At 37.5% G+C, this 16,441-nt stretch overlaps 1 protein-coding gene across 9 annotated transcripts in view; it reads left to right on the top strand.

The window, feature by feature from the left end:
- CSNK1G3 (casein kinase 1 gamma 3) overlaps positions 1 to 16,441 on the top strand; it is a 105,328-nt gene that overhangs the window by 62,229 nt on the left and 26,658 nt on the right. For 7 of the 9 annotated variants that reach the window (XM_019469534.2, XM_019469540.2, XM_019469538.2 and 4 more), the window contains exons 7-9: positions 12,125 to 12,210; positions 12,335 to 12,419; positions 14,745 to 14,893. In XM_019469534.2, the coding sequence (XP_019325079.1) occupies positions 12,125 to 12,210; positions 12,335 to 12,419; positions 14,745 to 14,893 (320 nt within the window). The remainder of the gene's footprint in view (positions 1 to 12,124; positions 12,211 to 12,334; positions 12,420 to 14,744; positions 14,894 to 16,441) is intronic. The other 2 variants (XM_019469541.2, XM_019469537.2) reach the window with 1 other exon arrangement.

The following is a 16,441-nucleotide window of genomic DNA, read 5'->3' as shown; positions in this document are numbered from 1 at the left end:
TCTTTTGTGATGTGTGCCATTTTATTGTTGATTTGTAGGAATTCTGTAATATTCTGGATATTCATTCTTTCCCAAATATATGTACTGTGAATAGATTCTTCTGGTCTGTGGCTTGCCTGCTCGTTTTCTTAATGGTGTCAGTAGATGTGCCCAAGTTGTGAATATTTGTGTGGTCAGTTATTTACCAGTTTTTTGTTTTAGGATTGCTACTGTTTGAATCCTAAGAAATCTTTGTCCCCGTGAGATGCAGACATTTATGTTTTCTTCTACCATTGAGAATATATTTTTGGATGATGTGAGTTAGAGGCTGAGGTTCTTTTTCTGATGTCATATTCTTTCCCATTGAGTTACTTCTTTGCCTTTCTAAAAAAATCAGTTCTGGGTTATGTTTTTGGTAGTTTATTTTTAAGTCTTACAAACCATGGTCAGTTTTCATATCAGAGGGAGACTTAATTCTCTGCTTTTATTTTACTTATTTATTTATTTTTAAATGTTGATTTATTTCTGAGACAGAGAGAGACAGAGCATGAGTGGGGGAGGGGCAGAGAGAGAGGGAGACCCAGAATTCAAAGCAGGCTCCAGGCTCGAACTGTCAGCACAGAGCCCGACAAGGGGCTCGAACTCACAAACCACGAGATCATGACCTGAGCCGGTCAGTCGCTCAAGCGACTGAACTGCCCCAATTCTCTGCTTTTAGATTGCATTGCTGACATCTCACTCACAAGGAAGAACAGACAAACGTAAACCAGTCAGTACTTACCCGGCATCACTGCCCACATGTACCCTAAAGACCTACTTTTTGTACAAGACCTTAGGAGTCATCTGACCCAGCCTTCAACTCATGGTCGTAGCTTCTTCTCTATCCATTCTTCCCAGACTTATCTGCTGTTTACTGGATGTCCCTGCTTCTTCCTCTCAGTCAGAACAAGTAGCACTTGGAATTTTCCCTGACAGCCTCCTGATAGGAGAGCCATGGTATTTTTTTGTCTTCAGGTGTCTGAAATGCCTGAAAAATGTAAATTTGTCTTTCTTTAAGAAAAGTTTCATGGATCTAAAATTATAAAGCACACGTTGCATTCAGGTGGTATTTGGGGGAGGGGTTGCCTTTCAATAGCAAACTTTTACGATAGATTTAAAATAAGATTGAGGAGATACACAACTTTCAGGATTGTGTTTGATGTTACAGTCAGGCACACCTGTATGTATATGAGCTGTGTCTGTGAGAGATTTTCATTTTGTGGTAGTTTCTAACAGCCTATTTTATAACAACTAACAAAGGTTCACCACCATTTTATTGTGAGACATGAAGTCACAACTTCCTTATGGCCCGATGTTTTTTTATCTGAACAATGGTAAATGTAACAGCCTTCTATTTGTAGAAATGGCCAAGTGAATCTGATATGTTTGTCCTTGTTAGGAGAAGCCTTCAGAGCTTGGGAAATGGCATTTAACTATTGTAGTCATCTCTTTTTCCTCCTTTTTCAGGAAGAAAACATAAACAAAATATTTCTCGGGCAGGTACTGCAAAGAACAAAAGCTTTAATCTTAAACTTACTTTATCCCATTTGTAAAAGCCCTGCTTCCAGTCTCGATGTAGAACTTGGAAGTAGATGGGCAATGTTAATAGTGAGAAGATTTGTTTGCCAGGTTATGTGAGTTCCTGTTTTTTAAGAAATTAAGAGTAAGCTAAAGTCATGTGAGTTTAAGTGCTGAAGAGTTAAAGCATTTTATAAGTGAGATGGCAGTGAACACAGATTTAGTCGTGTGTGGCGTTTAGAGCACTTGGCTTTGTGAGGAGTCATGAGTAGATAAAAAAGAAAAAGTGGTGAAAATGTGACCTTTTAGTGGCGATTTTTAATTTGTGTATATATAATTGCTGTCTTTCCTACTCTGCCTGGACTTTGGTGATTACATTTAAAGCTTTCTTATTCATTGCTTTATTCTTGTGTATTTAAGGACTTTGTACACACAGGAGCGTTTCGAAATAGAGAATTTGGTCAGACGAACATTTGCGCAGATTTATAAGTATTTTTCCTTTGTGGAGATCAGTGCACTGTTCCAGGTTTAAAAAGAAAAAAGGCGGAAGAAGAGTGTAACATCACATTGTGGAATTTTAGCCTCTTTGTTCCTGTGGTATAGATCTTTTGATCTTAACTGGGTGATTAATATTCGGAAGGCACAGATGTAGTGATTCTCTTGTGTACCTTCTCATACCTTCTTAAGTCCTTGTTTTGGATGCAATCTCACTAAAGCTGTGTGTGACCTGACTTTCTTTGGTCGCCTCTTGTGGAAGCCTTCTTTACCATTTTCATGTCGAATTGTTATTTTAAATTGTGTCTGCTCACGGTCTCCTTTTTAATATCTTTCCAAAGACTTTTTTTTTTTTTTTTTTTTTTTCAAATGCTTTGAACCTCATTTCATAATCTTCCTTTGGATCACTCTCTTTTCCCTTCATGAAAAGGCAGCTTTTGTGGAAGTCATTTGAAATTAAGTAAATACCCTGCATTTCTCTTTAGTAGGTAGCATTAGAATTGTCTTGTTTTCAAAATTATTATGGAGTATTCATTAATAAAGAGACTAGGATTTGAGGAATAAACTTCAGTTGCTTTGCAAGTGTTAATCTGTGCTCTGTAGAAGAATTAACATTTCAAGCCACTACGTGGTAAGCTCTCTGAATAAGAGCGAAGGGATCAAAGAATTTATGGTTTTACAAAAATGCCTTCTTTCTGTGTTGTCATCTTAGGATGTGATTCATTTAATTTCTAGGTTAATTGCCCAAATTCCTGAAGACAGCTCTTTTAGCCTCCCAAATAGCTTTTTCGCAGTTTAGAAACATGTATTTACGTTTTATAATTATGTTTTAACAGTTTAAAAATGTATTGCACAATCCCTTGCTTTCTGAAGCACGATGAGCATAATTTACATTCTCTGGGTGATTCAGCATCATAATTTTTGCATGATTACTATTATATAGTGATGACCTCAAGTTTAGTGGAGGAATGTTAGGACGTATACCTTGAACTAAATAAGTGTAGAGAAAATGCGTTTAAATAGTAGTGTTTTTTTTTTTTTTAAACAGATGTTACTTTTTTTGAACAGTTATTATTTTTTTTTTAAGAGCAGTTTTTGATTCATACCAAAATTAGGCAGAAGGTACACAGGTATTCCTTATATTTCCTGCCCACACACATGCAGCGCTGTCCCCACTATCAACATTCCCCACTAGAGTGGTACATTTGTTATAATTGTTGAACCTGCATTGACACATCCTTATCATCGAGAGTCCATAGTTTACTTTGGGATTTCCTCTTGGTATTGTACGTTCTACGAGTTTGGATAAATTACAATTTTTTTTTTTAATGTTTGTATTTATTTTTGAGACAGAGACAGAGCCTGAGCAGGGGAGAGGCAGAGAGAGAGGGAGACACAGAATCCGAAGCAGGCTCCAGGCTCTGAGCTGTCAGCACAGAGCCCGACCCAGGGCTTGAACCCGTGAACCGCGAGATCATGACCTGAGCTGAAGTCGGATGCTCAACTGACTAAGCCACCCAAGTGCCCCTGGATAAATTTATAATGACATGTGTCTACCATTATAGTATTATACAGAAGAGTTCCACTTCCCTAGGCATCCTCTATACCTAATATCTTTCCTTCCCCACCAACCCCTCCCTCCCTCCAAACCCCTGGCAACCACTGGTCTTTTTATTTATTGTCTCCATGGTTTTACCTATTCCAGATACCATATAGTCAGAGTTAAGCAATATGTAGCCATTTCAGACTGGCTTCTTTTACTTAGTAATATGCTATGCTTTTAAGGGTTCTGCATGTTTTTCCCTGGCTTGATAGCTCATTTCCTTTTAGTGCTGAATAATATTCCATTGTCTGGATCCTCCATAGTTTATCCACTCATATACTGAAGGATATCTTGGTTGCCTGTAAGTTTGGCATTTATGAGTAAAGGTGCTGTAAACATCCATGTGCAGGTTTTTGTGGGACCTAAGCTTTCAACTCTCTGGATAAACCCCAAGGAGCTCAGTCCTGCATCATATGTCGAGAATATGTTGTAAGGCACCCCCACACTGTCTTCCGAACTGGCCATACCGTTCTGCGCTCCTACCACCGATGAATGGGAGTTCCTGTGGGTCCACATTCTTGCCAGCGCTTGGTATTGTTAGTGTTAGACATTTCCACCATCCTAACGGGTTCCTGGGATGAGCTCCTATGTGGAAAAGGGCTTTTCCCCTCCACAATACCAAGGAATTCTCAGCCACCAGTAGCATGTCTGAGAATTCAACTTAATACTGGCACTATTTATGTGGAGAAAGCATCAGATCCCAAGGTTGAGGATTCTGTCCTGTAAGACTGCTCCCCTCCCCCTCTTCGGGACTCCAGTTTCAAGCTCTGGGCTATTAGTGGTGCTTCTGACTGATCAGCTACAGATTAGAGGTTCTAGCTACCTCCTCCTTAAGTTCAATTTATTTGCTAGAATGGTTTCATAGATTCACATTTATCAGTTTATTGTAGGATATGATAAAGGATACAAATGAACAGTCAGATGAAGAGCTATGGACAGTGAAATCCCAAACAAAGGAGCTTCTGTCCCTAAGGGGCTTGGGGCCTGGCTTGGTGGCACATGGGAGTGTTCTGGTTCCCCAAGTGTGGAAGCCCTCCCAAAAGGACCAAAAAGCTGCCCTCCTGGGTTTTTATGGGGGCTTCATTACATAGTCAGGATTCACTAAGTCCATGGCCATTGGTTGATTCAGTCTCCAGCCTCTCCTCACTCCCTGGTGGTTGGGGGGTACAACTAAAAGTTCCAAACCTCAATAATCATGTATGGCCTTCCTGGCAATCAGCCCCTGACCTTGGGTGGGTCCAAAATTTACCTTCATTAATAATAAGACACCCATTTCACCTTTCTGGTTCTGAAGTGTTTTCAGGAGCTATGGATGAAGACCACATATACCTGAGAAATATATTTTGGTTATCTGAGTGACGAAATATATATTTCTTGTAAATCATTATTTCAAGTAGTGTTATCTCATTGTCGTTTTAATTTGTGTTTCCTGATGACATATGATGTGTATGTACCATCTTTTCATGTGCTTATTTGTCATCGATATATCTTCCTTGGTGAGGTGTTTTTGAAGGTCTTTGATCCATTTTTAATCAGGTTGTTTGTTTTTATTATTTTTGATTTTAAGAATTCTTTGTATATTTTGGGTAACAGTGCTTTATGAGACGTATCTTTTGCAAATGTTTTCTCCCAGTCTGTAGCTTATCTTTTTATTCTCCTGAAAGTGGCTTTAGCAGAGCAGAAGTTTTAGTTTTAATAAAGTCCACTTCACCAGTTATTTCTTTCATGAACATGCCTGTGCTTTCATATCTAAAGAGTCATTTCCAAACTCACAGTCATCTAGATTTTCTCCTACATTATATTCTAGGAATTTTATAACTTTTCATTTGACAGGTCTTTGATCCAGTTGTGTTACTTTTGTGGAGGGTGTAAGATCTGTGGCTAGATTTATTTTTTTTATATATCGATATCCAATTGTTCTAGTACTGTTTGTTGGGAAAAAAAAAAAAAACAAAACAAACCTTTCCTCCCTTCTGTTGCCTTTGCTCAACTGTCAAAGATGAGTTGACAGTATTTACATGGGTCTGTCTTTGGACTGTCTTTTCTCTTCATTGATCTGTTTGTTCACAAATACTGCATTGTGTTGATGACTGTAGCTTTATAGTTAGTCTGAGGGTAGTGTATTTTTTAATAGGGTTTTTTTTTTTGGTATTCAGATGTCTTTTAGCCTAGTATTTTTTATCATGGGTAGTGCACCTATTGCTGGTGGTACTTTGCTGTTCCCTTCTTTTGATTTGCTTCTTTTGATAGCCAAACTCACTGGATTTTATCCAATTACGAGAACTGGATTTGAAGAAGACTTCTTCAGGAATTGCATGCATGTGCTGGGTCCTGTTGCTCAGGAAACTTTGTTTTTTGCTAGATTAGGTATCTGGACTGGTGAGTTTTTACTGCACATTGTCTTATATATTTGTGTCTTTTCTTTTCCTGAATAGGTTCGTATTTTCATTTAACAGTACAACCATTTTAATTATGTAATCTCGCAAAAACGTTAATGAGCTCCATGAATCTTGAGGAAGAAGAGTATTTATTTATTTATTTATTTTTTGGTGGGGTACTGGGGGAAAAGTAATTTTTAACTGTTTAGGAGGAAATATAAAGTGAAACTTTTACTTGTTTCTTTTTTTTTTTTTACTTGCTTTAAAAAATGTGAACAGGGTGTATATAATAAGGGCCAAATTACCTTGGGAGTTTTTTTTTTTCCCCATGAAACAGAACTGTTGAAGGTCTGAAAAGGTATTCTTTAGTTACTGTGTTTCCAAGATGAAGCCTTCCCTATGACTTATTACTCACTATGTGGTGAAATTTACTTCCTGACTAGTCAGTGGATGAAAGAACACAAGGAAAGAATTAGGAGGAGAAGGAGCATTTCAGACTGAGTTTCAGTAGTGGTTAATTTTACTAGCTTGTTTTTATGGCTTGAGTTTTTAAATACTGTGTAGGTTTTGAGACTAATACTGTTCTTTGAGACAGTCATATAGGCAAGATCTAATCATCATGGCTTGTTGACACCGGTAACTAAAACTTCCAACTTTGGATGGAATTTAGAGGGAAGTGCTTTTTATATTGAGTTCTTCTCCTTAACAAAGAACACACTACTCTAGGGGTCAGTATTTACGATCATTTGGTCTTTTAAACTGCATGCTATATAATATGCAGGTCTTGCCTATGTATTGATAAATTTTCCCCTACATGTTTCACATTTGTTGGTGCTGCTGAAAATGGTATTGCTTTTTAAATTTGTTTTCCAGTTGCTCATTGCATGCATAGAAATACATTTGATTTTTATATATTGACCTTGTATCCTGTAACCTTGGTAGAACTCATGCACTAGTTCTGATAGAGTTTTTTAGGGGTAGATTATTTAGGATTTTCCACATATACAATTATATGGTCTGCAGAGAAAACTGGTTTTACTTCTTCATTTCCAATCTGATTTGAATCCAGATTCAATCCAGTCTGAATACCTTTTAATATTTTTTCTAGCTTTTCTGTACCAACAAGAACTTCCAGTACAACACCGAATAGATAATGTGAGAGTGAGCATCCTTGTTTTGTTCCTAATTATAAGGTTGCCTTTCCCCATGTAAGAATTATGTTAGTTGTAGGTTTTTCATGCAAGTCCGTTGTCAGAATGAAGTTTTTTTTCTATTTCTTGTTTAACAAGTGTTCTTATCATAAATACATGTTGTGTTTTAATAAGTAGTTTTTCTCTATCTTTTGAGGTGATCTTATGGTTTGTATCTTTTATTAATAAGGTGAATTATATCAGTGGGGTTTTGAATGTTAAACCAACCTTAACTTCATAAGATGAACCCTACTTAGTCATGATGCATTATCTTCTTAAGGATTTTGTGTCTGTGTTGAGGAACATTTCTTGTATTTTCCTTTGCTTGTATTACCTTTGACTGGTAATATCATGAAGGAAATAAGAGTTTGTGTAGAGTTGGTATTATTCCTTAACTGCTTAATATAATTCACCAGTGATGCCATCTGGACCTTTGGTTATATTTTGGGAAGATTTGAAATTATAAATTAAATTTCTTTAATTGGCATAGAGCCGTTCACATCTTCTTTGTAACTTGTAGCTTTTACAATACTTGTCCATTTCTTCTAAGTTGTATGGAGCTGTTCACATCTTCTGTGTAACTTGTAGCTTTTAAGATACTTGTCCATTTCTTCTAAGTTGTTGAATTTATTGGCATAATGTTAGCTCATAATATTCTTTCATCATTTGTTTAGTGTGTGTAGGGTCTGGCCTGATGACCCTTTGTTCCTCCTGATACTAGTAATTTGTATTTTCTTTTAGGTTAGTGATAGGATCAGTTTTATTGAACGTTTCAGATAATCAGCTTTTGATTTTGATGGTTTTCTCAGTTGATAGTCTGTTTTGTCATCACGGTTTCCTCATTTATCATTATTTTTTCCTTTTTTTTTTTTTTTTTTTGGTGTTATTGGCCCAGACATAGGTAAATGAGTCAGAATACAGAGTCCTGAAATGGACCCCTACATAGAGGTCAGTTGATATTTGAGAAGGTGCAAAAGTAATTCAAGGGGAAAGGAAAGTATTGTAAAGAAATTGCATGGTAATAACTAGATATCAGTATTGAAAAAAAAATGAATTTAACCCCTTTTACCCCACAGTGAACAGAAAGAAGAAAAATGACTTCAAATGAATCACAGATTTAGATCCAAAACTGTAAAATTTCTTTAAGAAAAAATAGGAGAAAGTCTTTGTGACCTTAGACTAGTCAGAGACTCTCAGATAGGATACAAAAAGCTCCAACAAGAGGCACCTGTGTGGCTCAGTCGGTTAAGCAGCCGACTTTGGCTCAGGTCATAATCTCACAGTTCATGAATTCAAGCCCCACTGTCTGTCTCTCTCAAAAATAAAGGAATATTTAAAATTTTTTTTTTAATTTTTTTTTTTAACATTTACTTATTTTTGAGACAGAGAGAGACAGAGCATGAACGGGGGAGGGGCAGAGAGAGAGGGAGACACAGAATCGGAAGCAGGCTCCAGGCTCTGAGCCATCAGCCCAGAGCCTGACGCGGGGCTCGAACTCACGGACCTCGAGATCGTGACCTGAGCTGAAGTCGGACGCTCAACCGGCTGAGCCACCCAGGCGCCCCTAAAATTTTTTTTAAAAGCATAAACAAACACAACCACAAAAGCCCTGATAAATTGGGCTTTGTCAAAGTGTGAACTTGAAAGCAAGCTATAATTTGGGAGAAAATGTTTGCAAAACTTGTTGTATGAGAACAACTTGTATCCAGAATACACAAACAACTCTTAACTTTCTGACAAGACAAACAGTACAATTAAAAAAAGTGAGTAAAATATTTAAATATTCACTTCACAAAAAAAGATGTATGAATAAGCAGTAACACATGAAATAGTGTTCAAAAACATTAGTCACCAGTGAAATTCAAATTAAATCACAGAGTGCTAACCCCTCACAGCCACTAGCATGGCTAAAATATAAAAGAGTGGCCATGCTAAGTGTGGGATGGGCACTTACACGACTGGAATTCTCTTAGGTTGTTGGTGGAAACAGAAAATGGCACAACCCCTTTGGAAACAGTGTATTCGTGTCTCATAACGTGAAAATTACACTTTTCCATATGAAGCAATAATCCTCCTCCTAAAAATTTACACAAGGGAAGTGGAAACAAGAATGTTCATAAAAGCTTTACTCACAAAACCCCCACCTGGAAGTTATTCATGGTCCATCGGTAGGTGACTATATACATATATTGTGATATATTACTCAGCAGTAAAAAGTAATGAACCACCAGTGCATGCAAAACATAAAAACATGATGTTGAGTGAAAGAATTCGGGCCCAAGGGTCCATACTATATGATGCTGTTCATATGAAGTTCTATAAAGAAATCACATTTAGTGTAGGCTCCCAGAAGCAGGTTAGTGGTGGTTTGGAGACAGGGGAAGGGGAGAGTAACAGGCAGGGGGGCATAAGGGAACTTCTTAGAGTGCTGGAAATACTTCTTGATTGTGGTGGCTCGTGTGTGTGTGTGTGTGTGAGTGTGTGTATGTGTCGTTAACATTTTTTAAATGGATCCTTATAATGGGTGCATTTTATTATATGGAGATTATGCTTCAATCAAGGAAGTTTCATTTTTAGTGCTTATCAAATCTGGCTGTATTTCAGAATCACCTGCTAAGTCCTTTCAAAATGCACATATTCTTCTAGCTCCTGTCTTAGCCCAGGAATCAGACTCCATCGAGAGGCCTTGCTCACCTGAGGTTTTTAGAAGTTTCAGAGGTGATTCTGATTCTCATTGGGACTTTAGAAGTAAACTTTTTCCTTTGCATGACTCTTTATTATTAAGGTTCCCAGGATCTAATAAGGTGAAATTGTATATAAAAAATATATTTGTTTTTTTTTCCATGTTATTCACATCCCCACTTTTATTAAAGGCTACAAAGAGACCTTAAGTCTCTTTTACTTATTTTGAAAGTTTTCTATTTTTAATAGCTTATGCTTACATTGTTACAATAGAAAATACCAGCAAAAAAGAAAAACTAGCCATTATACCAAAATTTGAGTATACAAAATGGAAGGTGAAATGTCCTGTGTCATCCTCCAATCTTATAGCCCTGATTGCTAACGATTTGATGCATATTCTTCTAGATATCTTCCTTTACTTCTAGGAGAGGGACACATAACTAGTATTATGTCTTTTCAAATATTCATTTTTATATTTAAAAATTTTTAAGGTTTATTTTTGAGAGAGAGAGGTGGCGGGGGGGAGGGGTAGAGAGAGAGAGGGAGACACAGAATCCGAAGCAGGCTCCAGGCTCTGAGCTGACAGCACAGAGCCCCACGCGGGGCTCAGATCCACGAACCGCGAGATCATGGCCTGAGCTGAAGTCATATGCTTAACCGACTGAGCCATCCAGGCGCCCCTTTTCATTTGTTTATATCTAAATAGTATGCTCTGTGGCAGCCATTATACAGAGTCCTGAGGACAGTGAGCCAAAAGACATCTGCCATCCTATAACCTCCTGTTTGGTGGGAGGATAGATATTGACTAAAAAATGACGCAACATATATACACAAACTGTAGGAAGTGTTACAGAAGACAGTTATAGAGTGGGATTGCATAGTAGAAATGATAACCTGTTCAGAGTCATGCTTTGAAAAGTTTTCTTTTTCAAAACCACTGCTTAGATAGTATGATGATTACTCATTTGGATAAAACATCTTACCTATGAACATCCTTTTAGAATTAAACTACCGTTTTTGCCTCTTACTGTTAGAGTTTTTATATTATTTTTTTAAAGCTTATTTATTTTGAAGGAGAGAGACAGAGCAACCACGAGCAGGGGAGGGGCAGAGAGAGGGGGAGAGATTATCTCAAGCAGGCACCGAACTTTGAGCACAGAGCTAGACTGAGGGCTCAAACTCAAACGGAGATCATCCATGACCTGAGCCCAAATCCACAGTCGGATGCTTAACCGACTGAGCCACCCAGGCGCTCCTGTGTTTTTTTAAAATAGCAAGAAATTGGGGCGCCTGGGTGGCTCAGTCGGTTGAGCGTCCGACTTCAGCTCAGGTCACAATCTCGCGGTCCGTGAGTTCGAGCCCCGCGTCAGGCTCTGGGCTGATGGCTCAGAGCCTGGAGCCTGCTTCCGATTCTGTGTCTCCCTCTCTCTCTGCCCCTCCCCAGTTCATGCTCTGTCTCTCTCTGTCTCAAAAATAAAATAAACGTTAAAAAAAAATTAAAAAATAAATAAAATAGCAAGAAATCTTCATTATGTAACTTCAGTGACAAAAAATTTCACTCAGCAGATAATCATAAGTACCGTTCTGAATCTTCATCTGTAATTGTCACTCAGTTATGTGCTGTACCACATTTTGTTGCTAAAACGACAGTAGCAATTTGAAAATGGCAGTTTGTTCAAAGCAGCACATTTTTGGTGGTGGCAGAGGGGTTATTAATGTTGATATGTGTCAAACACGGGTGCTTTAAAAAGTATATTGCACAAAATCCTAATTGCACTTAATATTAATGGGAGAGTGTATAGGATGGGTGTTTTATGCTCCTATAAGTTCAGGAAGTGCAGGGTTACATTTTATCTTTAGGTTTTTCCAGACCTTTTAATATGTTACATCCTGGGTCTTTAGGATAGAGCTACAATACACAGTGACGCTGTATTTGACCATGGAACCCTTTCTGCCTTGCTGTATACTTCTTGGGATAGATATCTAAGGAGAGAAATGAATGCCCAGTAGAGTCTTTAGAAAACAAGAATTGTAGGGCCATGTTTTAAAGATGCACAGGAATTGTAATGTTAAAAACATTGTTTAACCGGACGTGATTGGTTGCTTAAAAGCACTAGATCTCTTATATTTATATACTGAACTCTGGGAATTAATTTGTATGTAACAAAAGAATCAGTTCTCCATTCTTGCATCCTTAACTGGGAATAGAAAGTGAAATTGATGTTTCTCTTACATTTCAGAACAAAGTAGAAGAGATGACTTAGAAGCTTTAGGTCATATGTTCATGTATTTTCTGAGGGGCAGTCTTCCTTGGCAAGGTTTAAAGGTAATTGTTTTTGTGTTTCCTTTTGAATTTAATAAATTGGTGCTGTGTTAAGCTTCTGTCCTGCAAGTGGTTAATTTTAAAATTACCACCTTGCCAAGATTTTTTTTTTTTCTTTGTGTTTCAGGCTGACACATTAAAAGAGAGGTATCAGAAAATTGGAGATACAAAACGAGCCACACCAATAGAAGTGCTGTGTGAAAATTTTCCAGGTAATGAATGACGCCACACTGACACATGTGCTTCTATGCAGAAAACCAGAGCGGTTAATTTTATTGCTCAAGTTTATAAATACTTTTTCTTCATACTCAGATGAGTTCACAGTAGGACTTAAAAGATGTCACCATTTGATGCATAGACCACAGGGTCAGTTTTTAAATTGCTTTATTAAGATGGTATTAATAATAGAAGAAAGTCCCATCTTTTAATAGTGTTGACCGGTATCAGCCAAAATATCACTGACATACTTTTACTAAGTTAAAATATTTGCTGAGAAATGCCAACTGTAAAGTTTTGGCGTACTTGGCTAGTCACTTGAGTCTCCGTGCCATGCTCAAAGGGGGGTGTGATTTAGTTTTCGAAGTACATTAAAATCTTACCAACCTTTCTACTCTTAGGCTAATGTTACCTGGGGGGATGGGGATGTGAAAATAGTTTTATTTTCGTGTAGATTCTTGACAGTTCCGATTAAGCCAACCGAAATTCACTTGAGATTCCTGAATCAATCAAGGAATACGAATAATGTGTTACTAATGAATTAAGCAAAATGTGACCCAAACATGAAGATAAAAGACTGAGTTCACAGCCCGCTTCCATATTCACAGGCTCTCCTGCACAGGGCTGGCCTTCTGGTGGTAGTCGTAACAGCCACGTAATCTCAGGTAGCCCTTCCTCAAGTTTGCTTATATCGTTCTCAGACAGCTAACTTTAATTTCGTGTTTTTCTCCTTTGCTGTAACATCTAGAACTAGTAGGTTAAAAACAAAATACGGGTTGACCCTAGCAGTATAGGCGTAAGCAGATTGGCCGTGTGTTATTGGGAATTTCTGTACAGGCTTCCGCAGGAAAAAATGGGGTGTCAAAGTAAGTTAACCTGGTGTAATTAGCTGGAAGGTAATGCTGAGAGTCACCCTGTGAGGGCGGTCCTTGCTGGGTTCCGCTCTCACCTCCCATTGGGTTGGGCGTCATCCTGTTCTTACCGGATCTGCACTGGATCAGAAAAGCACCCAGGAGTAACTTTCCATCTGTTACTACAGTGAATTTCTGTATCCTGATGGTGAAACCCTGTTTTACTAATTGCTCACCATTTTACCTCTTCACTTTTCATGGCTTACAAATACATGTCTCTAAAACATTTGGGAATTACAACGGCATGGAGAGATTTATGTATTACCAAAATAATTGTTAGATGACCAGAAATCCAAAGAAGAATTAAACTATGTTTCTGTGTTCTATTTCTGAGATCTCTTAGCTTTGTTTGGCTAGGTCAGTTGGTTAGAATTCTGTACATAGCCCATGTTCAGAATTTGAATCCTCTCTGGGTCGTTTAGTGTATGTGACTAAAAGAAATCCAGCAAGGTAGTGCAGATACTTTCATATATAAACCAATTCCTACCACTATTTTCTTTTTTCTTTTCGTTTTGTTTTGTTTCTTTTCTTTTGCTTTCTTTCCCTTTCCTTTCCTTTCCTTTCCTTTCCTTTCCTTTCCTTTCTTTTTTCTCTTCTCTTCTCTTCTCTTCTCTTCTCTTCTCTTCTCTTCTCTCTTCTCTTCTCTTCTCTTCTCTTCTCTTCAGCTTACTTAATATAATTGTTTGAACTGAATGACTGAAATGCCCAAGGCTTTCTTTGCTTTGAATCCCTTCATCCAGTTGACAAGTTAAATGTTCAGCTTCTCAGAACTTACATTTTTCCATAATATTTTTTCCTACCAGTATTTTAAATAAATTAGCTGAGTAATGTGCTTGTGTTTAGATAATGATACGTTATTTTATTAAAAAAAATTTTTTTTTAACGTTCATTTATTTTTTTTGAGACAGAGACAGAGCATGAACGGGGGAGGGTCAGAGAGAGAGGGAGACACAGAATCTGAAACAGGCTCCAGGCTCTGAGCTGTCAGCACAGAGCCCGATGCGGGACTCGAACTCACGGACCGCGAGATCATGACCTGAGCCGAAGTCGGCTGTTTAACCGACTGAGCCACCCAGGCGCCCCAAAATAATGATACGTTATTTTTAATTCAACCTTTAGTACAAGGTTTCTCTTCAAACTAACAATGTAAGATAAAAAATTTAGCCCTTCCTAATAAAATGAAGCAAATGTATTTGTTAAATGAAACCTCTCGTTTTTCTTTTGACTGTATGTTTTTCTTGCCTTCTCTTCTTTTTAACTTCATTTTGATTAAATTCCTAAAATTTGAAATTGCGTTAGAATGTTGTTACTGTTTTCGTGTTTTTATAACACTGTGCTTTTAGATATGATATTGTATTATCAATAAGTACATAGACAGGTGTGATCAGAATAATTTTTATTCCTTTCCAGAAGAAATGGCAACGTATCTTCGTTATGTAAGAAGGCTAGATTTTTTTGAAAAACCAGATTATGACTACCTAAGAAAACTTTTTACTGACTTATTTGATCGAAAAGGATATATGTTTGATTATGAATATGACTGGATTGGTAAACAGTTGGTGAGTACTTTATTCCTATATAGTGAAGGATTATTTGTAGTACTTCATTTTCCACAGTACAGTTTTTTCAGTGAAAAGAGTTGAGTACAAATACCTTTTTTTAAAAAGATTTATTTTAATGGACATTTTAAGTAGCCCCATACTAAAATTATTCCTTGAATTTTACAAAAAGCCCACATTAGGACTCCTTACTTTTTGTTTTTATTTACTTATTTTTTTCAAAGTTTATGTATTTATTTTCTGAGAGAGAAAGAGAGAGAGAGAGAGCACAAGCCGGGGAGGGGCAGAGAGAGGAGAGAGAGAGAATCCCAAGCAGCATCTGGGCTGTCAGTGCAGAGCCCAATGAGGGGCTTGAACCCACAAACTGTAGAATGACCATTTGAGGCCAAACCAAGAGCTGTACGCATAACCGACTGAGCCACCCATGAGCCCCTGGACTCCTTGCTTTTTAAAGTAATGAGTTACTTTGCACTTTTCATTCCTGATTTAGTTCTTTAAATTTTTTTTTAATGTTTATTTATTTTTGAGAGAAAGACAGAGCATGAGTGGGGGAGGGGCAGAGAGAGGGGGGGGGGGAGGGAGACACAGAATCCGAAACAGGCTCCAGGCTCCAAGCTGTCAGCACAGAGCCTGACGCGGGGCTTGAACTCGCAAACTGCGAGTTCATGACCTGAAGAGGAGTCGGACGCTTAACCCTGGGCCACCCAGGCATCCTGTCATTCCTGATTTAGTTCTTAATATGAAATATATATTTTTTTGCATAATATCCCATTATTTTAAAAGATCTGTTATACATTTTGCTTATTTCAGCCATTTCTCAAAACATTTGTAATTTAAATTTGTAAGTTCTAGCTATATTAGCAGTTTTAGGCTATGTCTTGAAATAGATACTTAAAAATTGGAGTGTGTTTTGTGTTTTTAAATCTGTTCTAAGTTTTTATAACTTAAGAAAATTTATCTTGGTTATAACTAGGATTGGTGATCACTTATAAAGGGACTTGCCATTAAATTCTTTATTTTACTTATTTGTCTTTATTTTATTATTATTATTTTTTATTTTGAAGAGAGAGTGCACGAATGGGGAGAGGGGCAGATGGAAGGGGAGAGAGAGAGAGCGGGTCTCAAGCAGGCTCCATGCACAGTGTGGAGCCTGAGGCAGGGCTCAATCCCACAACCCTGGAATCATGACCTGGGCCCAAATTCAGAACTGGCCGCTCAACCGAATGAGGCACCCAGGTGCCCCTAAATGTTTTCTTTGAAGAGGCATCTTTTAAAATACTTATTCTCACCAGTTTTTTTTTTTTTTTTTTAATAAGTATGAGTGTCATACAAGATTTTCTTTACTTGTGGCTCACTGTTAGTGAATTTTTATCCGTATTTGGAACTACCAAACTCTCAGATTCACATGTTTTTGAACAATGGCTTATTTAAGTGTCTAATCTATATTTTTCTTTAATCCAAAGTGATTTGACTGTATGTGGTATCTATGATGTCAGCCCGAATAAACTGTGCTTAAAGTTTTTATGTTAAGTTTTGAAATATATTTGA

This window comes from Panthera pardus, unplaced genomic scaffold, assembly GCF_024362965.1.
Source record: "Panthera pardus isolate Hobbes unplaced genomic scaffold, ASM2436296v1 HiC_scaffold_2, whole genome shotgun sequence".
Taxonomy (NCBI): Eukaryota; Metazoa; Chordata; class Mammalia; order Carnivora; family Felidae; genus Panthera; species Panthera pardus.
This window is presented reverse-complemented; position numbering and strand designations above follow the sequence as displayed.